We start from the raw sequence: 23457 nt of genomic DNA, 5'->3' as shown, positions 1-23457 counted from the left end.
CAATTAATATAAAGAAACGTTATGAACTTCGGCAGTTTTGCTTCAACTCGTCATCGAGTAACACGTGGTTTTGTGATTTCGGGATTTTTGATGTAATTTTTGACTACAGGTTTGTAAGATATTTGTGAACAAAATAAAAAAAGTTTTTGTTATTGTGAATTAATATTATGATAGCATTGTTGTTCCTAAATTATTAATATTTTAAAGCCAATTTTGTTAAATCAAAACATTAATATAAACTTTACAAATGTTATGAAAAATCTTTGGGGCACCTTTGACTTTTGCAAAGGGGGCACATTTGACTAATAGTAGGGGTACATTTGACATTTGTTAAATGTGCCCCAACATGATTTGATATGCTAATATTTGTGTTTTATTTTGTTTTCATGTTTATTTTGAAGAAATGGTGAGAAACTACAAAAGAAAGACAAATAGGATTGCAATCGACGAAGAAAAGGTGAAGAGGGCTATTGCAGACATACGGAAAAAACTTGAAACGCAAACATCAGCTGTGAAAAATATGGGATAAATAGAACCACATTGAATAACAATTTATGATGTCGCAAAACAGACCAACCTTCCATTTCAAATGGCTTTCTCTTCAAGAAATATATTAAATGGCTTTCAAGGAACTGGAATAAATCCCTACAACTCCCAGATTTTCGGAGATGATGAATTTTTAGTTGACACTTTGCCAGGTGAAATAAACTTAGTCGAATCCGTTCCGGCCACTCAAAGCAACACTAATACGCCCTTAAACATAGCTACTAATGCCAAATCTCCAATTCCATCTCTAACACCTGAGGCTGTAAGACCTATAGCACGATTTAGCACGCCAAATAGAACTGCTAGGAGTGGTTGTTCACGAATTCTTACCAACTCCACCGAAAAGCTAAGAGTTCAAGAAAATAAAGAAAAGAAAAATGCAAAAACCACTAAACGAACGCTTAAGCTTTTAGACAAAGGTGAGAAAAAGCCGACAAAAAAATCATTAAAAAAGCCCGACAACTTGAATTAGACTCGTCGGATGAGAGCGATAAAAGCGTTTCCTATGCCGAATCTGATAAATCTAACGGTTTCATTTCTGACCAAGATAATTTCAAAATGGAAAGAACAGAGCTTTTTGACTATAAGCTTACAGATCATGAGAAATTGGAAGTCGGACATTATGTTCTTGTGAAATTCGGTGAAAATTCTAAGAAGCCATTTTACTATGCGGGGGAAATTGCAGAAGTCCACAGTGACTCTACTTACACTGTCAACTATCTAAGAAAAGCATCATTGGTAGGTTGGCTTTTTACTAAACCAGCCGTTGAAGATATTTCTTTGACTTTAAGGAGTGAAATCAAATTCAAACTGCCACAACCCACAAATCCAGCCTCAACTTCTCGTTGTCGTCAAAAATATTTATTTGACGTTGACTTCGGCAATCTCTATATTAAATAAGATATTTATAAATGTTACTATGAATAATTCTTAACGACCTTATGGACTGATAGTTTTTAAAATGAAGTTTTATAACCTGTTATTTTTTTTTAAAGAAAGTGAATTTATTTATTTATGTTTTTTATATTGTTAAAATAAATCGTTAAAACAATTTTTGACTTTTCTTTCCATTCAAACACCCGCTAATCCTTTTTATGCATACGATCATGAGATAAAACTGCAATTGTCAAATGTTCCCCGCGTAAAGTCAAAGGTTCCCCATGCCCGGGGCACTTTTGACAAAATGACTTTTTTTTAAACAAATTTTTAAAAAATGATGCATTTGTTATAACAGTAAAATGTATCTGTGAGTCTTATCTAGAATAGTAAATGCATCTTATAAATAAAAAAGTATTGGAATTCATATATAATCTTCGGAAATCTAATCTTCGGAGACTTTTAAAAATTAAGTGTCAAATGTGCCCCAGTTTCCCTTATAAGTTGATAGTCATGGATGTTTTGGTAAGATTAATAAAATGCTTTAATACTCGTAGTTAGCTCTTGCTTATAGAGTTACATTACTTTAACTATAAATGGAGCAAAGGTGATTACGAATCTCAAATCCCGTAAATCTCGTTTCACACTATACACGTTTTTGAACGTACGGCAAAAAACCGGACGGCATAAACCGGATCAATGGCAAAACACGATGTATGCTGGGTTCCTGTGCTTAGTATACTTTTTCACAGGCTTAGTTCGAACTCTGCCACACAAATAAAATCGTATAATGTGAAAACATGCATTTCGTCACGTACGCCACTAAGCTTGTCGCGCCGTCCGGCTGCCGTATACTGTAGTGGAATTAGACGGTTGCTACACGGCGCGGCGCCGGCATTTTGCCGTGACCGTATATTATGAAAACGTATATGCCCTTATTTGCGCCTCTAAAAAAATGTCGCCGTCCAGTTTTTTGCCGAATGGTCAAAACCGTGTAGTGTGAAACAAGCCTAAGCCTCGTAGTGTTGTAGATAGCTATGGACCTACAAGCATACTTAGCAATTCTAGCAATTTTTTTAAGAAAATTATGCTTTAAAAAAATTTTTAAGTTATTGACAAGAAAAATATTATTCCACCAGAGCAGTTTTGTTTCCGCAGAGGGACTAATAAGTCCCATTAAAAAATAAGAAGACCGGAAATCAACTGGGCTTGTGTTACCTACTTGATGTGGAAAAAGCATTTGACTCTATGTGGCATAATGCATTGATTTACAAATTATCCAATAGCGGTTTTCCGGATTACTTGATCAAAATAATTCAAAGTTTCTCAACCTTAATACAATTAAAAGTTGGGTTAAATGGATTTAGTTCCTTTTTTAAAGGACGTTCAATCGGAGTTCTTCAACAATTATTATCTTTCTCCATCTTTAAAAGTAGTAGCCAGAGGTCTTCATTCCTCGTGCTCTCCCGAGGAAGTAGTAGAAGATCGTGTACAAAAAGGCTTTCAAGCCCTTGATGCAGTCAATCTATTTAAGAATGAGACAATTAAAAACTCCTCTGGAGATTCGATGACAAGTAAGAGGTTACTGCCTTTATTCATGCTTACTTTTAACTGCAAACAAAGTCTCGAGGAGATTTATAAAGTAAGATCAATCTTGGGCATAGCTGTTAAAATTGAACCACTCTGAAAATCTAAGGTTGTTCCGTAGTGTAAACGTTGCCAAGCTTTTGGTCATACCCTAAAAGGAAAACATGCAACTAAAAATTGTCCTATGAGCAAAGATCAGAAAGCAAAATGTGTGAACTGCAAGGATAATCACCCGGCAAGCTATAGAGCTGCCCAGTTGCCAAAAAATTCCAAGAGTTCAGAAGCAAAAATGCATATGCTAGAGACAAACCCAGAAACACAGTAAATACCGATTTAACTGCTGAAAACAATATTAAGAAGGAACCGCCTAAAAAGGCCGTTCAAAGTAAAAGCGATGAAAAGAAAGCCTATTCTCAGATTGTTAAAAATGTGCGGAAGAATGAAGAGACTTCCATAAAAGAAATGCTACAAATTATTCTTAAAAGAATTGATAAACAGGATTTGAATATCCAACTGCTAAGCGAAAAAGTTGCTCTTAAAAAACAATGATGGACAGAACACTTAAAATCGTTACATGGAATGCAAACGGTCTTATACAACATTCATCCGAATTAAAAATCTTTTTAGATCTAGAACATATCGATACTTGCCTGGTGTCCGAAACTCATTTCTCCAATGGGCAAAGTCGAGATAATGTAATAGAAAACTATTCATGTTTCCACGCTCCACATCCAGCTGACAAGGCATGAGGTGGATCGGTGATTCTTATAAAAGAAAGCTTAAAACATTACGAAGTAGCAACTTTACTAGTGAAAATATGCAAGTAACAACTATTAGTATTGGTACAAAAAGAAAGAGTTTAAGATAGCAGCGATATACTGCCCACGCTCCCTGACAGAAGATGACTATACAGATCTATTTAATTTTCTTGGGCATAACTTTCTTGTTGGTGGAGACTTCAATGCGAAACACACCCATTGGGGTTCAAGACTTATATCAACAAAAGGCAAAAGACTTTTCCAAGCAGGTCGCAAATACAATTGCGAATTCTATTCCTCCAGGTCGCCAACTTACTGGCCTTCCGATACTAACAAAATACCAGACGTTATTGACTTTTTCGTAGTTAAAGGAATCAAACCAAATCACATTAGTGTCGAAGGCAATTATGACCTGTCATCAGATCATACTCCAGTGATTCTATCACTAAGTGAATCGGAAGTACTAGAAAGAAGTAATCCAAAGCTTGTAAATAAGAAAACAAACTGGAATGATTTTAGAGAAAGGCTTTTAAGTTTTATAAATTTAAGATCTCCCATGGATACAATCGAGCAAATTGACCATGAAGTGGAACAATTTATTGCTGATGTGCATCAGGACGCTAAAGAAAGTACTCCAACATTTTCTAATAGAAGACAAAATGAAATAAAATATCTTTTAAAGATAAGAGAGTTGATAATAGAGAAAAGAGGAGCTCGAAGAAAATGGCAAAACACTAGATTTTCAGATGATAAAACAACGTTTAACAGTACAAGCAACAATCTTAAAAAAAAAAAAAACAAATTTACAAATTCAAAAATGATTCACTCAGTACATTCCTAAGGAATTTAACGACTGATGCTTTAACCGATTTTTCGCTATGGAAAGCAGCCAAGCGCCTGGAAAGACCGCAGTTACGAAACTCGCCCTTGAAAATGGATCGGTAACCCGAAAGAAAAAGCTAACTTTTTCGCTGAACATCTTGCGAATGTTTTTAAGCCATACTCATCAAACGCGGCTGAAAATAACTTACAGATGGTATAAGATAGATGAAAGTAAAATACCAATTGTAAGACTTAAAGAAATAAAAAGTATGTGTTAACATCAACTACCAAATAAAAAACCACCAGGTTACGATCTAATTACTGCTCAGGTTATGAACGAAATGCCATTGAAAGCCTTTATAAAACTCCAATATATAATAAATGCATGCCTTAAGCACCGGTATGTCCCGCACTATTGGAAAATTGCTGAAGTAATTGTAATACCAAAGCAAGGTAAGCCACCTACAGAAGTGACGGCTTACAGACCAATATCGCTTATACGAATTATGGCAAAAGTTTTTGAAAAACTGCTTCTGAAGAGCTTCAGTTTGGCTTTAGAAATAAACATTCCACATAGACCAAGTTCATAGAATATCGGATGTAATAGAAAAAGCATTAGAAGAAAAACAAGTATGTTCAGCTATTTTCTTAGATGTTGATCAAGCTTTTGATAAGGTTTGGCATGAGAGACTTGAGTACAAACTGCAAAGGGATCTTCCCAGACAGTACTCTGAAATATTAAAATCGTACATCTCAGACCGATTGTTTAGAGTAAGGTACGATCAAGAATACTCGGAATTGAAGTAAATAAAAGCCGGTGTATCACAAGGAAGTGTCCTAGGTCCTACCCTGTTTTTACTATACACAAGGGATATTCCAGTTGGTATTCACACTATAATGGCTACTTTTGCCGATGATACCGCAATTTTGATACCCGATAAATGTGTCCCTAAGGAAGCAGTAAAACTATAAAATGACGTCGACATAGTGAGAGCTTGAACCGAAAAATAGCGTTTCAAACTCAATGAAACAAAATCTTCACATATAAACTTTACAAATAAAAAGATAAACAATATTCCAATAACCATTAAAAATCAAGCTGTACCTTACGACACCAATACGGCCAAATACCTTGAAATGACTTTGGATGCAAAGAAGAACTAAACTTGAAATATGGAAAAATGTACTGGTTACTTGGTAACAACTCCGATTTATTAATCCAAATCAAGTACTAAAGCCTGTTTGGACCTATGGAATCCAATTATGGGGCTGTACAAAGAAAACAAATACCGAAATCATCCAAAAATTCCAAAAAAAAGTCCTTCGTAGAATAGTTAATGCACTTTGGTACATAAGAAATACCGATCTTCATCGTGACTTACTAATAGAAATGGTTACAGAAGTTGTTAAAAAATACGCTATATCGCACAACCAGAGTATGCAAAGTCATACTAATTCTGAAATGGAGTCCGTCTTGAATATAAGAAACCATGTTCGGAGATTAAGAAGAACCAAACCTCAAGAGCTTATGGTCTAAAAAAACATGGGAAGGTATTAAAAGTTTAAACTTCCCCTAAAGTGATTGTACAAAGTTAAGAAAGAAAAATCGGAAGTCGATCCTTCAAGATTGGTCCTGATGAAGAGGTGGTTTTAGTAGTTTAGAGTCCCACACTACTTGGTGTCGAATATTGCCAAGTGTCTTTTGAAGATTTCCTCCTGTCAAAAAAAAAAAACTCTTCTCTATTTACATCTCCGATTTTCCGAGGCTTCAAAATTGAATACGCTTTTTCTATTTTCAATGACATACAAAATGCTCGAATACTATAAACACTAGAAAAGTCAGGCTATCTTTTTCACAAGAAGAAGAAAGATTGCTTATTACCTAGCTCAATTCTGAAGTTTAATAACTGTGATATTCCTTGGGTTAGTTCCGTCAAGTATCAGGTTTTTCAATAACAACGCAACCAAAGTTTTTAAATAAAATAAAAACGGTTCCGGATATCAATGAAATTCTTTATTCCTGTGAAAGTACGTTCGAAACCATTATGTATAGAACTTGATTTCATTTGCATGGCCACGCTTGCAGAAGTCCAGACGCTGAACCCAATATTCGGCGCTTTTCAAGTTCGATATTCGTACGAAGTTCGTCAATCGTCGTTGGCTTGTTGGCGTAGACCGAGGCGGCCAAGCGACTGAACCATTTCTTGAGATAACACGTTCCTTAAACTTGGTTTCCAATAAATTGATTGTAACATTTGCTGTGTTGCTTGTGGCGACGACGTCCTGTCGGAATCACATGAGCTCCAAATCCATATCATCCAATTGGGGCCAAAAATATTCGGTTATCATTGAACGGCAGCGATCCTCATTCACAGTAACGTGCTGGTCTTATAATCATCACGGAAGAAGTACGGCCCAATGACGTCGCTGGCCCATAAACCACACCAAACCGTAATTTTTTGAGATGCAATGATGACTCATGGAGTACGTGTGGACCAAGCCATTTAGCCAGAAATGAGCCTCAACGCTGAAGATGATTTTTCGATGAAAATCCGAATAATTTTCAAGTTGTTGCTCAGTCCAATTCACAAACATATGATGCTTCGGGTGGTCAAGCGGCTTCAGTTCTTGAGTCAATATAATCTTATTACCATGTAGGCCAAGATATTTTCGCAAAATTCGCCACAACGACGTCACAGAGATGCCCAACGCTGAAGAACGATGTGAGAGACACATTTGGGCTTTCTGGCAACTGAAGCCTCACTGCCAGCTATATTCTCGACACTACGGGCACTTATCATATCTCTGTACACTGAACAGTAACAACTTATCTAAAATGTAATTTTGTATAGAAAAATAAGTATTTTCTGACACAGCTGAAGATAAGATCTTAATCTTATACTTTTCAGCAGAATTATTATATGAAAATATAACAATCTTGTTAGAAAATATAGAAAAAAGAATTTATTTAACACCAAAAAGACTTCCTTGATTTGAATTTATTTAATATTTAAAATTCATGTGCATTTGACAAGTCTAAAACGAGCTTCGATAAAATGTAACATTTCTGTGACAGTTTGATGTCACTTTTCTGAAACATAATAATTGAACTCAGGAAATTACTAAGATTTCTGTTTTGATTTTGCAAGAATATCACATTTTTGTAAATCAAAACCTAAACAATACAATTTACCCTATGATTTAACATGTAAGAAAATACACATGAATGTAATCTGAGCTAAGGGTTATGTCTCTACTTAGATAGTCAGGACACATACCTAAATGTTGGGACACGAATTTCTTTTCACACTACCTTACCATTGGAAAGGCGTTTATTTTGTGACAATTTTATAGATATCAAATATTACAACCATTTACCATTTTGTCCCCTCAATTTTTTACAACATACAAATTTTGAACAAATCCACCTTTTGCTTTGGATAGGAAATCCACCATAATGTATTTACGCAGTAATGGTGAATTATTCTACAATGGCATACTCTAAGAAATTAAAACAAAGCCATGGCAACACCCCTACTGCTGTTAAGAAAATACAATTCTAAAAAAGAGGATGGGATGCGACCCACACTAATAACTTCCCATCCCGTCTGTCGATTTGTCTTGCTTAAAAGTTTGTCTATATGTACTAGTATCAATTTTACCAAATTTGCTTACTATTTTTTATAGATTTTATTTTTTATGAAAAAAACGGACTGTTGGATTTTTATATACAAATTACTGAATATCAAAAACAATATTTTTTGTAAAATAAAATAAGTTTGAAGCCAATATTTTTAATTTTTGAAAAGCTATTTGAGTCGAAAGTAAATTTTTACCAAGATTTAGTATTGTTTTTTTTAGAGTTTTATTTTTTGTAAAAAAAACGTCAATTCGATTTTCTTCAAAATTCTATCGAATGTTGAAAACAATATTTTCTATAAGATAACATTTGTTTGAAGCCAATATTTTATAGTTTTGAAAAGATATTTGATTCGAAAATCAATTTTTACCAACTTTTGTAATTTTTTTTTAGGTATTTAATTTTTGGTACAAAAACTATCAATTCGATTTTTTTTCAACATTTTACTAAATGTTAACAACAATATTTTTTGAAAGATAAAAGTAGTTAAAAGCCAATATCTACAATTTTTGAAAAGATATTTAAGTCGAAAATCAATTTTTACAAACTTTTATACATTTTTTTTAAGGTTTTTATCTTTTGTAAAAAAACTGTCAATTAGATTTTTCTCAACATCTTTCCGAATGCTTAAAGCAATATTTCTTATAAGATAAAATAATTTGAAGTCTAACTTTCAAGCTTTTGAAAAGATATTTGAATCCATATTCAATTTTTACCAACTTTTGTTAATTTATGTTCGGTTTTTAATTTTTTATAAAAAAAACTGTCAATTCGATTTTGTTCAAAATTTTACTGAATGTTGACAACAATATTTTTTGAAAGATAAAAGTAAATTTTAGCCAATATTTCAAAGTTTTGAAAAGATATTTGAGTCGAAAATCAATTTTTACCAGCTTTTATTAATTTTTTTTTAGGTTTTTATTTTTTGTAAAAAAACTGTCAATTCGATTTTTCTCAAAATTTGACTGAATGTTAAAAACAATATTTCTTATAAGATAAAATAAGCTTGAAGCCTAAATTTCAAGTTTTTGAAAAGATATTTGAATCGATATTTAATTTTTACGAACTTTGAGTAATGTTTTTTTTAGATTTTTATTTTTTATAAAAAAAACTGTCAATTCGATTTTCTTAAAATTTTATCAGATTTCAAAAACATTATTCTCCGTTGCTCAAAATTGTTTTGGAGATGAAATCATATGTTAGTCGTTAAATTTAGGAGGTGACAAATTTTTTTATTTCAGTTTTTTTGATTTAGAAAAAAAACCGTTGGATAGATTTTTTTCAAAAAATATATTTTTTTGAGATCACGTTACGGTTTATTATTTAAAATTTAATTCAAGTCTCTAAATTCGTAAGATATTTAGGGTTAACCAAAATTTTCACCTTTTTTTTAAACTGCTATGGTAAAAAAACCACCCACGCAATTTTCTTGAGAGCCCTTTCTGCATCTTTCTGCCTTATTATCTGTATAACAAAATTTATTTGAAGTCGGTATCTCTTCTGGTTCTTGAGCTATGGACGACGAAAAAAACGTCGCGAACGTACGGACGTACGAACGTACGTACACACGCACGCACAGACATCTTTCTAAAAATCTTTTATTTCGACTCTAGGGACCTTGAAACGTCGAGAAATGTCAAAATTTTCAATTTGACAAATCGGACCCATTACAATAACTTCCTATGGGAAGTTAATAAAAGTAACGGGTTATTCATTATGCGGTTTTCAAAAGTATTGGGCTGGAATTTGCTATCTGTCAAACTAAGCTGTTACACCAATTTTTCGTTTTCAGATGAAAGTCTAACATTTACGATCATCGCTTGACTATCGAACAACGCATACATATTGTTAAAACCTACTACAAAAGTGGTGATTCTGCCACAGCCACACATCGGGCTTAAAGAGGATATAATGGTGGTTTACAAAACTACGCAAGAAATTGGTAAAATTATAAAGAAATTTGAAGAGACTGGATTAGTTACAAATATTGTAAGGTCGCTGCTGTAAGTGAAAGTGTTGCCGAAGTCCCCAATGTGTCGTTTCCTTGTCGTTCTTAGGAATAAGAACTGTCTCACGAAACATTATGGCGTATTCTCCATTTGGATCTACACCTTCATCTATATAAAGTCCAGATCACACAATAACTTAAGCCAGCTGAACATTCACAACTTCGTATAGATACGTCGAATGGGTATTTGAACAACAGGCGGCAGACTAAGATTTTTCGAACAAAATTTTCTTCAGCGACGAAGTACATTTTTCACTCAGTGGGTACGTTAATCAATAAAATTGGGGCTCTGTCTATCAATTCCTACTCTCACCTCCACGTGGTGAACATCGGGCGCCTAGTACCTCAACTGGAGATTGGGTTCCAAACCCAGTGGAAAGTTGTTGGGGGCAGTAAACGAGAGACGGGGGGAGAGGTGTTTCCACTAAGGCACCTCTCTTTATCCAGACGGCAGCGGAGGAATTCTCGAGATGGAATCAACGGTGGCGTCTACAGTTCCAGTAAGGTTGAACTACTTAGTGAACACCTTATAGGGCTTCTCCGTCATATTCGGAGCCCAGGCCTATAAGGAGCGGCTCCCCATCCTTGGAGCTATACTTAGGATCTGACCCTCCAGGTTGGGGTTGTGCCGTCGGGGTGAAAGCCACGTAAAAGCTTTTATAGTTGCGAAGCACCAACAAGCCTCGGATACTGACGGATTTACTGTTGACAACCCACACAAACGAGTTAAGGACAATGAACTTCGAACATGCACGTGGAAAGTTAACAGACCACGTGCAGCCAAAGAATTAGATGAGGCCCTAGACTGCTATGAGGCAGACATCACCGCTATCCAGGAAATACGATGGGATGGGCCGGGCAAAAAGAGGATGAAAAACTGCGGTATTTACTTTGTGACTGCTACCGAGAAAAATAACAGCGCTTATTCGGATGCGGCTTCGTCATTGGAGCCAGGCTTAGGCAAGAAGTCAGGGCCTCATGACCATACGCATCAAAGCTAAATTCGGCAACATTAGCGCTGCATAAAAGGACGAGAGCTGCTCATTAGCTATATGAGCAGAAGAGGCGAGAGGAACGCCGAGTTCTCAGAAGGAAAAATATGTTGAGAGGTTTAAAAGCAGGAATGAAGTTTGAAAGTTTTATGAACAGGTGAAACGAAATTCACAGGTACATAAACCTAGAACCGAAGGCTACAAAGACGAAAGTGGAAACGGCATATTGGAACCGCAGTCAATGCTGAGGATATGCAAGGACCACTTCTGCAGACTGTATAACGGCGACGATGAACTGAATTCCGCCATTCAACATAGACGCCGAAAGCCATTAATCCCGTCCTCCCGACTTAGACGAAGTAAAGATTGCCATATCGAAGCTGAAGCCTAATAAAGCCGCTGGAGCGGATGGCTTGAATGCCGAGCTCTTTAAAGCCGCTGGAGATACGTTGTTTAGGAGCCTACACCAACTTATCTGTAAGATTTGGTCAAAAGAAAGCACGCCCGATGAATTTAACCTCAGTATTGTTTGCCCGATCGTGAAAAAAAGAGATCCTCTAAACTGCACCAACTATAGAGGAATCAGTCTACTTAACATCGCCTATAAAATTTTCTCTGCCGTAATATATTGTGGTTTTAGACGAGGAAAGTCCACAGTTTATCATTCACATTACGGCAGATCGTGGAAAAAACACAAGAACACCAAAACGACACCCACCATCTTTTCATCGATTTCAAGGCTGCATATGACAGCATCTACAGGGACGAGCTGTATAGAGCCATGTCTAGTTTTGGCATCCCTGCCAAACTCGTCGCTTTGTGCAGGGTGACCATGGAGAATTCACGCGGCTCCATAAAGGTTGGAAACAACTTAACAGAACCTTTCGATGTCAAAAACGGCTTTAGACAAGGTGATGCTCTCTCATGCGATTTTCTTACCATCGTACTTAAAAGAATAGTGCAGAGCTCACACGTCAACACTAGAGGCACTATCTTTCAATAGTCTTTCCAATTACTAGCATATGCTGATGACATCAACATAATCGGAATGTTTAGGGTGATGTCAATGGGAATTTTGTGAGCATTAAGGCAAAGGCGGAAAAATGGGTTTAACGATTAATGAGAGCAAAACAAAGTACATGTTGTCGTCAAGAAAGGACTTACAACACCAACGTTTCTGTTAAACTCTCACCATGACGTAATTTTGAGGTAGTTAAGGACTTCGTCTCTACCTAGGCTCCGCTATGAACGCAGAAAACAACACCAGCGCTGAGATCAAAGGAAGAATAACTCTTGCTAACCGCTGTTTCTTTGGACTAAGAAACTAATCAAGTAGCAAAGCCCTCTGTCGAGTGTCGCTATATAAGACCATCATCATCCCCGTCCAGCAGTACGGTGCGGAACCATGGACTATGACAAAAACGGATGAAAGCACCTTGGGTCGTTTCGAGAGAAAAGTTCTTCATGTGATCTACGGTCCCGTATGCATCAAACAAGAGTTTAGAAGAAGATGGAACAACGAGCTGTATGGGCTGTACGGCGACGTAGACTTAGCCAGAAGGGTAAAAGTAAAACGACTAAGATGGCTGGGTCACGTAGAGCGCATGGAAATCAATGCTTCGGCCCGAAAAGTCTTCGAATCCACACTCACAGCGCAGTAAAGGAAGACCGCGGATCCGGTGGCACGCATTAGTGGAAGGTGACCTCACCCAACTTGGAGCGCGAAACTGGAGACATCTAGCTAGGGACCGAGCTAGATGGAGAACTTTGTTGGGTGATGCCCTAGTTCATACAGGACTCTAGCTCGACCTTAAGTAAGTAAGTAATCCTCAAATTTTTGGACCACATAATTGTCCGAGATGAAGAAGAACGAAACAAAAATCTATTTAAATACAAGCTTTTTATTTGCATTTGTTTAAAATCCACAATCTGTCCAGGTTCAAATGGGTATAACTTTTAATTTGAGCTTAGGTGTGGTAAATGCATACCTTTGTAAAATGTAAGGCCACATTAAGTCAAAAAACCAATATCAAGTCAATATCATCAAATTTCAGAGAAATAAAAATGCTCACAAAAATTTTATTGTCCCAAAATTTGGTTACTTTAAAATGCCAAAAACCTTAAAAACAAAATTTATTTGTGAACAGATTGCGTGAAAAACCAACTTAAAATATATGTTTTTCAAAATTTCATTAAAACAGTCGTTAGTATATAAAATAGTTAGGATTCGGGTTAAACAAGTTACCAAAAAAAAAAAATGACTCGGCCTTTCGCCATAATTAATTTGGACTATCTATTACGGGAGCCCCTGGACACACCTTACCTGCAAACATACATATGCTTACAATTTTTTTTTCAAAAAAGGACGATGGTTTTTTACAAACCAAATATACTCGAATGTGTCCTAACTGATTTATTAACTCCTCAGAAAAATAGCTTTAAAAGTAAGTTATAAAGCCGTTCACGAAATTTTTAGTCGAAGCTTATATCTGATCTGATCTGATCAAAGGACTGCTAAATACAATTTCTGATTTAAAAATTGGATGAATCAAATTTCATATACCAAGTTTCATGTACCTATGCATCTGGAATTAGTTTGAAACCCTTAATCGATGACTATGATTATGAAAATAAAGTATTAAAACCAAAGCATAGGTTCGAATGTTGAATGAATGGACAAGGCTTTAAGGCTTCCTTTTCTCTCGATGTGGAACATAATACATCTATTGATTTTCTGAATACTCTCTAGACAACGTCAAGCCTCTAGAAAAGGTATTATAATCATATTGTGAGAATACTTAGGAAAGCTGGTAAAATGGTTGATTCTTACAGGGATCTCGATTAAACCTTTTGCAATAATGATAGTCAAAGGGAAAATCTCATTTCTGCCAACTCTTAACTGGAAGGCCGCCAACATACTAAGTAAGGGATATTTTTTTCGTTTCGAAACTGCGCAATGGCATATAAATAATGGTAGCTTACTGGTGCTGAATGTGAACTAAGGCTCAAAAACTTGCCTACATTTTTGTCTACATGCAAGCACGGCAAAATTTTAGATGATAAGTGTAAGAGGCTTCATCTATTACGATATGAAATATCACTGTACTTAATAATTACTTTGCTCAGAATAATCAAATTAAAGCTTATTTATTTTCACTGTTTCCATGTAATCAAAATAATATTTTTCATTAGTAATAAAGAAGTTTTGTTCAAGTTAATACGTTTTGTTTCTTATTTTCATCAAGAAAAGCCCTACATAAGCATCCACCAACAGAAGCAAATGTACGCAATTCTAGCTTCTATTACAATTCCCTTTTTGTAACACAAAATGTCTCATAAAACTTTTTTCCAGAAAAAATAAAATTGCTTCTATCAGGCGTTAATAAATCCTTAGACAAGCACATGAACCAAGAGATGAACATGACCTCTTCCTGAACTACAAATTTCTTACTTTCTCTCAGTAGGCAACGAAACTCATCAGAAAAGGACTTCCCCCACACATAGCTTCTATATTGAATTGATATGTACAATTTTGTAACTGCGTCACCCGACTTGTGCATCTTCATGCTGGGATAACAAGATACCATCAAAAACCAGCCTCAAGTAAATTTCTGTATTTCATTTCAACCTCGATAAGGGTTGACTGTTCAGAGTTCAGTGTACTTCTTTACAAATGTGTTGCCACTTCCCACTAAAAAATTATATCCAGGCCCTTCCTGTAGTTAGCTGTTATCCTGTTACGATTTGATAATCATTTGCATAAATATTAATATTCCTCCGTATTTTCAGTTGCAAGCCGACCGACGACACGGTCCTTAGGGTATCCTTATGCTTTCCTTCTAATTTTTCACAACGAGGTTTTTGAAGCAAAATAAAATACGTAAAGGGATAGTTCTTTAATTAATTTGAAAGAATTGGGACATTGCATTGGTTGTAATCTGTGTTGAGAAAAGGGACCTTCTCGTAGCAGGGCATGTTTTTTTCACTTAGGAAGCAATTTCATTTGCTTGCGGCATCTTTGTTATTTCACAAAGGTCGATCAGGGAGGAGGATAAGGTTTTTTAAAAATGGTGAAAATGATTAAATGTGGTTACCAGTGTTTCCATAGAACTTGTTATCAATTAAATAAAAACTATGTCCTTCTTAAAATGAATGAATTTTTGAAAAATAATACGAAGAAAACAAAACAAATCGGAGATTGTAAGAACTTTGTTTTTCTTAAATACAGTTACTTATTTAAACGCTTTTTACTTATTTTTAAGAAAATATTTGTATTTAGTTGAAGGAATTCATAATGTGAATTTTTTTTTGATTTTAAGAAGAAAAATCATTGAAAGAATCCTCGATTTTTTTGCTTTTCTAAGCACGCACAAAGTAGATATAGGATTAATATCCGAAACTTGGCTTAATTTTGATGATAGACTATCATAAAATACTGATTATTTTTGTTATAGATTAGATATGACGAGATCTGTGCAAGGTGATAGTCAAATTGATACATAAAAAGCTGTCACTAGAAAAATTTGGTAGTCGTTTTTCTACAAATATGTCGTTTCTGAATAGAGCTACCAAACGCTTACAAAAAAACGAATGGAAATTTTTGTCAGTTACCCTTTTTAGGTACAAAAACACATTCTTTGGACCGACGAAACTTATACGTAATTCGAAAAAACACAAGAAAAGTAAGAATTTTATTTAGATATTTTATTTTAAAAATTCACCATAGCAACAATGAATTGTGACGATTATATTCTGAAATTGTTCAATCGAATCGAATTGAATTGGATCAGCTTACATAGACGGAAAAGTCGGTGACAGTCAATTTGACTATCAAAAATTTGATAGTGACCTATCACTTTAGCCGATTCCACCCCTGATAAAAATTGGAAAGTCCTTTTTATACTCAAGAAAATGTATAGTGTCTGTGAACAGTTTTATATCTGATATGTTTACTTGTGTGGCAGGTTAGGTTAGGCTAGGTTAAATTGGCTGTCCTTGATGGAATCGGAAACACTTAGGCCAGTTTAATGACCCATTGTGATACCATATGAATCTTAAGTCTTTCTCCTAAGCTCAATGGAACCAGTTTAAGTCCCTGATTATGCTCATTCTGTTTAGATCGTTAAAGAAGAAATCTCCTAGATAATTTTTGCATTTTTGAACTAGAGCAGAGCATTGACAGTGAAGGTGAAGAACTGTTTCAACCTATTCCTCGTCCATACAGCTTCTGCAAAAGTAATTTGAGAATACGCCTAGCCGCGTGGCGTGCTTTCCTATTAGGCAGTGTCCGGTTATGACACCTAGCGATTGGTATGCCACTGTACCGTTCCTTGCGAGTTCATCTGCATTATGGACTGTTATAGAGACAGAGTCCAGAGATTTGATAGCGGCCTGACTATCTGAGAAAATGCGGACATCACGTTTTCCTTACGCCGGGACAAGACTTCTTTTATCGCCAAAAGTTTCGCTTGGTACAGACCTCCACCAACCCCTTTTTTTTGTTTTTGAACTATCTGTATAAAAATGGACTGACTCGTCTTCCATGAATGCCCTATCCTCCCAGAAAGATCTGGAAAGTATATAAATCTGGAAGTTTCTGTCGAATTGCAGTTGGGGGTGGTGTAGTGTGTGTGCTTTGGAACTCATTCTTAATACCTTAGAATTACGAAGTGGACAATGTTGTAGTTAGTCCACTGCGACGAAGTTTTGAGGCGAATAGCAGAGCTTGCAGCTATTTGTTTGCTAAATATGTCAAGAGGTGTAAGGTAGAGCAACGTGTCCAGTGCCGCAGACGTGGTCGTGCGAAGCGATCTGCTTATACATAGGCAAGCTGAACGTTGGACTTTATTTAGCTTATCCTTGTTTATACCTTTCTCTAAAGCAGTCCACCATACTGCCACACCGTACGTTAAAATCGGTCTGATTACCGATGGGTATAGCCAATGCATGATTCTGGGTTATAAACCCCATTTAAAACCAATAGCTTTTTTGCAAGAAAAGAGAGCTACAGTAGCTTTATTGACTCTTTCCTGTATGTTGCGTTCCCAATTTAGTTTTTTGTCTAAGACAAGACCCAGGTATTTAGCCTCGTCCGAGAATTTTAATTGGATTCCTTTAATATAGGGAGGGTTGAAAAATGGAATTTTGTACCTCCAAAAAAAAATAAGACTAAAGGGTTTTATGTTGGTTAACACCCAGTCAGCACCGATCAGTTCAAGAAATTAGTCTGTCTAAGGCATTTTGTAAGAGTTCTTTTAAAGTGATAAGATAAGGGGAGACCTTACTAGAATAGTTGCCCAGTTTTGAGTTAATTATTCTGCTAGTAAGCATTAAATGAATTAACTCCCGAAGCGAACTCTCTATTTTTAGATATGTTAGGCACCTTCGATGTCAAGGAAAGCAACCATAGTGAACTCTTTATGATGGAGGGAATATTCGACGGTGCGTACTAAGGTATGTAACGCAGTTTCCACTGATTAGCCTTTATAGTAGACATGTTGAGACGTAGACAGAAGTCTTGTATCAATACTTTCCCTTAAATGGATATCAATCAATCTTTCCAAGGTCTTAAGAGGAAATGATGATAGACTTATAGGTCTTGGATCTTTAGGATTGACTTGCGAGCATTTACCTGCTTTGAGTATAAAAACAACTTTTACTTCTCTCCATGCTGAGGGAATATGGACCAGGTAAAGACAGCTGGTAAAAATTGCCTCAAGGATTGGTGCAATTATATCAGAAGCCTTTTGTAATTGGGCTGGTATTATTTCATCTGGTCCTGCAGCTTTAAATGGTTTGAAGCTTTTGAGAGCCCATTGTAGCTTGTCCCTAGTGATCAGACCTTGTGGATATGTAGTATTTGAACTTTAACGCATATAACTGTTGCAAGTTTCGGTAAGAGAACTACCAGGAGAGTGAGTCTCCAATAGTAAGTTCAGCGATTCATCACTTGAATTTTTCCAGGAGCCGTCTGCATATTTCAAGCAGCTTGGCATGGCTGGAGTAGTTGAAAGAATTTATCGTACCGTGGAGGCTTCAGAAGATTCTTCTATCGTGCCACAGATGGATCGCCAGGAAGATCGCTTAGATTTGCTAAGAGCCTTCTTTTAAATTCTTAGTAAGCTCTTACAAAGAATCCCCAGTGAGAAGCTAGTCTTGCGACTTTGCCTTCGTTGAAGAGTGTGGAAGGTGTTCGTCAGGGTTCTGTTTTTCTGCCCAATTCCCTACACTGTTTCTACTCATCACTCCTAAACTGTGAGACAGCAATTTTCGCTATATATTTTCCACAGATTCAATTGCTTCCATTATTGGAAATAATCTGCATTTTCCACTGAATATAACTCAAAACTATTTTGGTGATTGGAAAATAAAGATTAATACTTCTAAGACTCAGGCCATCTTTTTTACTAGAAAAGAAAATCCTGTTTCTTTCCAAGCTCAATGAACTCTATTAACAATATAGGCATCGAGTGGAAATCTTCTGCAAAATACTTAGGAGTAACACTAGATACAATACTGACATTTGGCTTACATGTTCAGGAAATAGTAAAACAGCTCTCAATCTCTGTAAATGTTGCATTACAGGTAAGAAAGAAATTTGATATCTTGGCTACAATCAAAACTATTATTATAACAATTACATATTTTTAAACCTGGTTACAGATTGGATTGATGAATCAAATCCGAATTGAATTGACTATGGTGGCACTCAATCGAAAGATCGAATTTAAATGGAATCGAAATGACAAACTGACTCATGGATTCCTTATCTCGTTAATTCAGGCTTACAAATTGGATCTAGAAATCGTATTTCGATCCGTTTCAAGTATACACGAAGCTAAATCCTGTTTCAATTTCAATTCAATTCTCCTTGTAAACATAGTAAATGGTAACTCTTACTTATAACATTGGAATTATTAAAGTGATAACAGGCGCACAGAGAAACCAGTTACCCTTGGTGTTTATAGTATCTGCCTACAACAGTTTTTAAGTTTGTATACCTTTTCAAGAGAAAAAATCTTTTGGGGGTATGTACAGAACATAATGTGAAAGTACCAACCTCACAATTTAGATAATGGTAGGTGGTTCCAAAAAGTAATTAAATTATGGGCCAACACAATATGCTTCCCATATTTTTGCTTAATTCATTTCGGAAAATGGAAATAATGCAGGTGTGCTGGTCGGGTAATTTGTTTATTGGATTTTATTTTTAATACCATTTTATGTATTACTCCAAAATACAAAGACTAAAAATAAACTACATACGAGTACACTTGATTTATTTAAAAAAAAAACACAAACTATAGAAATCAAGTTTTTTTTATTAAATGTTATCGTTTTGACTTAGTTTCGATTTTTTCAAAAGTTTAATTTTGTTTTTTTGAAAATAGTTCTTTTTCGAATTCTATGTTCAAAACTTCAAAAGCTATGGTCAATTAAAAAGACAAAATGAGCACTTCTTGTCTTTCCAAAAACTAGTTATTTATATTTTTTCAAATTCTTAAAAGTGTTCTTGAAGTTGTAAAACGTATATTCGAAAAGATATTTCACTCAGCAATATTTTGAAAAAATTGCAAAATTCTCAAAACTTTTAATTTATTTTTCAAAATTTGATAGAAGTTTAATACAGCAGTAAAACTATTCTGTTCGCCCAACCACTCCATACGATTTCGATTTCGAAAAAATCCTCGTTTTTGAAAATGAACTGATTTTCGTAAACATTATTTAGCTACTCTAGAAGATGTTCAAAAGTTCATAGTATGCCCAAATTTTGTCAAAAAGTGTGCGGAATTATGAATTAATAAAAAAAAACATATTTTCTTAGCAATTTCTAAAGTTTTCTAAAATTCTAATCCTTTTAAATAACAAATAGAATAATATTAACTTCCAAAAACACACATTACAAAAATTATAACTTGTACAACAAATTACTCAAATCAAACTGTTTCAAAAGTTCATGCAGAAATATCAAAATAACACTTAACAGTGGAACATTCTGTTAACCTTATTTTGGCCCTGTTTTCCGGAATTTATATTTCCAGAACTTGTGTCAGGTTGTTCTGGTAATAATGTTTGTAGAGAGAAATTAAACAGCGAAATAATTATCATTATTTAAATGGCATTGTTTCCTTACGGTGCGGCGCAAGTCTTCATCTGTGTCTCAAATTTTGTAAGTTGTTATTGGCACGAAAACACCACCTTAAACGAGCATAGAGCCCACCCACAAACTTCAGATTCATGATAGACTTTAAAAATAATCGCACCCCCCTTGAGGACTTTCAAGGGTGCGGTACGGTGCGATGCGTTGTTGAATGGTGGTATTATCATCAGTTCTAAAAACTGCCTTCAACATCTTTGCTGCCGCCGCGCCACCACTTCAAAAGTTCTGAGCAGTTACACCATTCGTGTATTATAATCCAACCATCGCATCCCCAGGAAGCTAGTAAAGAAGCCTCACAGAGAACTGTGAAAAACCAAAAGTGGCAGCGGGCAGTTACATTACAACCGAGGACCAACACTGGCTAAATGACAAACAATTGGGAATGGACGTACAAAAACTGGGTGTTTTGTCGATGGAGCCAACGGCCAAGGTCGGTACCACCACGCCCTAGATACGCCTCAAATTCATCATTTAAACCAGGCGAACATAATCCGTAGAAAGCGTTGTGCGAGGATTAAATTTCGTTCAGCCACCAAATGGAAGTGTGAGCGAGTGTGTGTGCGCATCAGCGGATGAGGAGGCTTTCCGTGCGACTATCACACCTCTTATTTGCTTTGTGCTACTCTGCTCTGCTCACTGCTCAGCTGTGAGGCATTATGGCAATGATAGCAACCAAACCAACCACCACCCCACTCTTGGAGTAAAACACGCTTGTTGGCTGGCACCGACATCGACACCGGTTTAAGAAGGCTGCCTGGATGGATGATGGTGCTGTGCTGGCTCTGGCTTTGGCTTTAGCTCTGGCTCTGGCAGTGGTGTCTTTTGATGCGGATGTCTTATTATGGTTGTTTGATTTGGTTTGGGGGAATGAAAATAGGAACAAACTACAGACCTACATACATTTGCTTTTCAATTGAATTATATAAGAGCAAGAGGTTATAGGGTAGATAAAGGATGGAAGGAGTTGTGTTGGGAACAAATTTAAGTAGGTAGGTATTTAATTAATTGCTTATGGGCTTATTTGCTATTTCTTAGCGTAAGTGGGCGGATGATAGGCTATTCGGGGCGGCCTTTTGTATGAGGTGTTATTTGTGCGATGTGGGTGGTTAATAGGCCAAAAATCATTAACATTATTTCCATTTTGAAAACATCGATGAATTTGAAATAAAGTATTACCTTGAATCTTCCAAATAAAAAAAGGACTAAATTGTCTTCAATTTGAATATCGCTGTACAATTTTTCTGTCAAACCAGGGTTTTCAAATATGTCTTTTTAATGTAATGGAAAAAAACGTGTTTTTTAAGGCTATGGTAAAACACAACATAGTATTGAACAACATGATGATTTTGCAAATCAGCGGGTTTTCCTACAGGGACTTGACAACTTTGACTAAGCATCAAACTGTCAATGTTCAGTGTCAGTGACGACAACTTTAAGAACGTTTGTTTTGTTAATGAAGAAGTTAATTTTTGGCGTAATGGTTTCTACGTCCACATGTTCGATCGTGGCGCTATTATTATTTTTTTTTAGTCGACTATAACGATCGTCACGTTACATAGTACTCACAGAATAGCCAGTTTTGTCGCGACATGATTATTTCTGGCCCAATGTGAAAGACAAGGACTTTTGGTCTTATCAGGTTGATGCCACAAGCCGGCTAGCACACCTTTTGCAATCGATTTATTGAGGAGTAAGTTTCATAAGCTTGTTATCTCTAGAAATGAGCAAGTTCATTGGACGCTTTGTTCTTGCGATTTACTACTTCTAGACTATTTTCTTTGAGGCTCCATTGAGTCATTAAGCCAACAAGCAGACGACGTTGAAAGAACTTAGAGCTCCAATTTAACTGACGAAAAGTGCGGTCGAGTCATCGAAAATTGGGCCTAACTAATCGACTACTGAAAATGAGCCAGAGGTGGCCATATGAACCAGTAATACATTTTTTGATTGTAAATACTTGAAACCCATAATAAAGTTTAAGTTGTAGAGTCCTTATTGAAAACCGTTTTTAAACCTCTATCTTTTTGATATACTTTCATCTTATGTGGCTATGTCAGTTTTCGGAAATTTAACTCTATATATCAAGTTTGAATAATCTCGAATGTTATAATTAAACGGTTCTGAGAAATACTGATTTCGAACCTGAAAAATACTCATTTTTAACATAACGCGTTTATCAATTTATTTCAAAAACTTGTAATAGCCGAGTGTCTGATGGTTTTGCAAAAAAAAATATACATTTTTCTAAACCGTTCTGCTTTTCTTTCTGTTAAAAACCATTATGGCTGAAACACAAACACGCTTCAGCTTTGGCTTCATCTGCGTTACGATGGGCCTACTTCGAGGTTGCTATGAATGACATTTCCAATATAAAATTTCTAAAATGGCACTTCTGTCATTAGCAGATGTTATTTCGTGCAGTAACAAAATATAAGTTTTGAAATCGAAAAAAATTTAATTTATCGCGGAAGTAGCTTACACAGCCTATAATGACCAATTGGAATCCTTCCAAAAGCTAATGTAATTTGTTTGGTGACTTTTTTTTACAGCTGTTGAGCTTCCGTATGGAGTAACCTTACGTTCTTTTCCTTACAATTGTCAAACGTCAGATCAAAGCTTCATTGTGATAGCATGCATTGAATTCATTTGGCTGAACTCGAAAACGTCAGGCGAAGCCTGAATACATGAAATATGTAAACTGAATATTTAAAATAAAGATTCGGAAAATAATTTGGAAATTTATTTATAACATTGGACTTCACGAACAAAGCCTCAATGTCTGAACTATTTGGCTCAGTTGCGTATGCCAGAACTTTGTATATCGAAAATTACACTTTTTCAAGTTCTTAGAAGTATTCCATTCTCTTTTAATAAAGTATTTTCTGATTCAAACAAAAACTCGAAAATTAGTTTGTCGATTCTTCTTCGGCCTTCGGAACCAGATATTCTTCAATATTTGTCCTACAAACTGGTTCAATGGGCCAGTAAATGTAAGTCTATTGGCTAAATAAACATTGATCCTGTTTATAAATGAGATTGCGTTGATAGATATGAACCTCTTATTTTTG

General features: G+C 35.6%; 1 protein-coding gene across 1 annotated transcript in view; it reads left to right on the top strand.

Annotated features, from left to right (window-relative positions):
• Positions 1-589: 589 nt before the first annotated feature.
• The window catches only part of LOC129949074 (uncharacterized), a 70293-nt gene continuing 47425 nt past the window's right edge, over positions 590-23457 (top strand). The window contains exons 1-3 of the mRNA XM_056060305.1: positions 590-965; positions 1019-1284; positions 18892-19117. Of these exons, the coding sequence (XP_055916280.1) occupies positions 590-965; positions 1019-1284; positions 18892-19117 (868 nt within the window). The remainder of the gene's footprint in view (positions 966-1018; positions 1285-18891; positions 19118-23457) is intronic.

The sequence above is a fragment of the Eupeodes corollae genome, chromosome 1, assembly GCF_945859685.1.
Source record: "Eupeodes corollae chromosome 1, idEupCoro1.1, whole genome shotgun sequence".
Lineage (NCBI taxonomy): Eukaryota > Metazoa > Arthropoda > Insecta > Diptera > Syrphidae > Eupeodes > Eupeodes corollae.
This window is presented reverse-complemented; position numbering and strand designations above follow the sequence as displayed.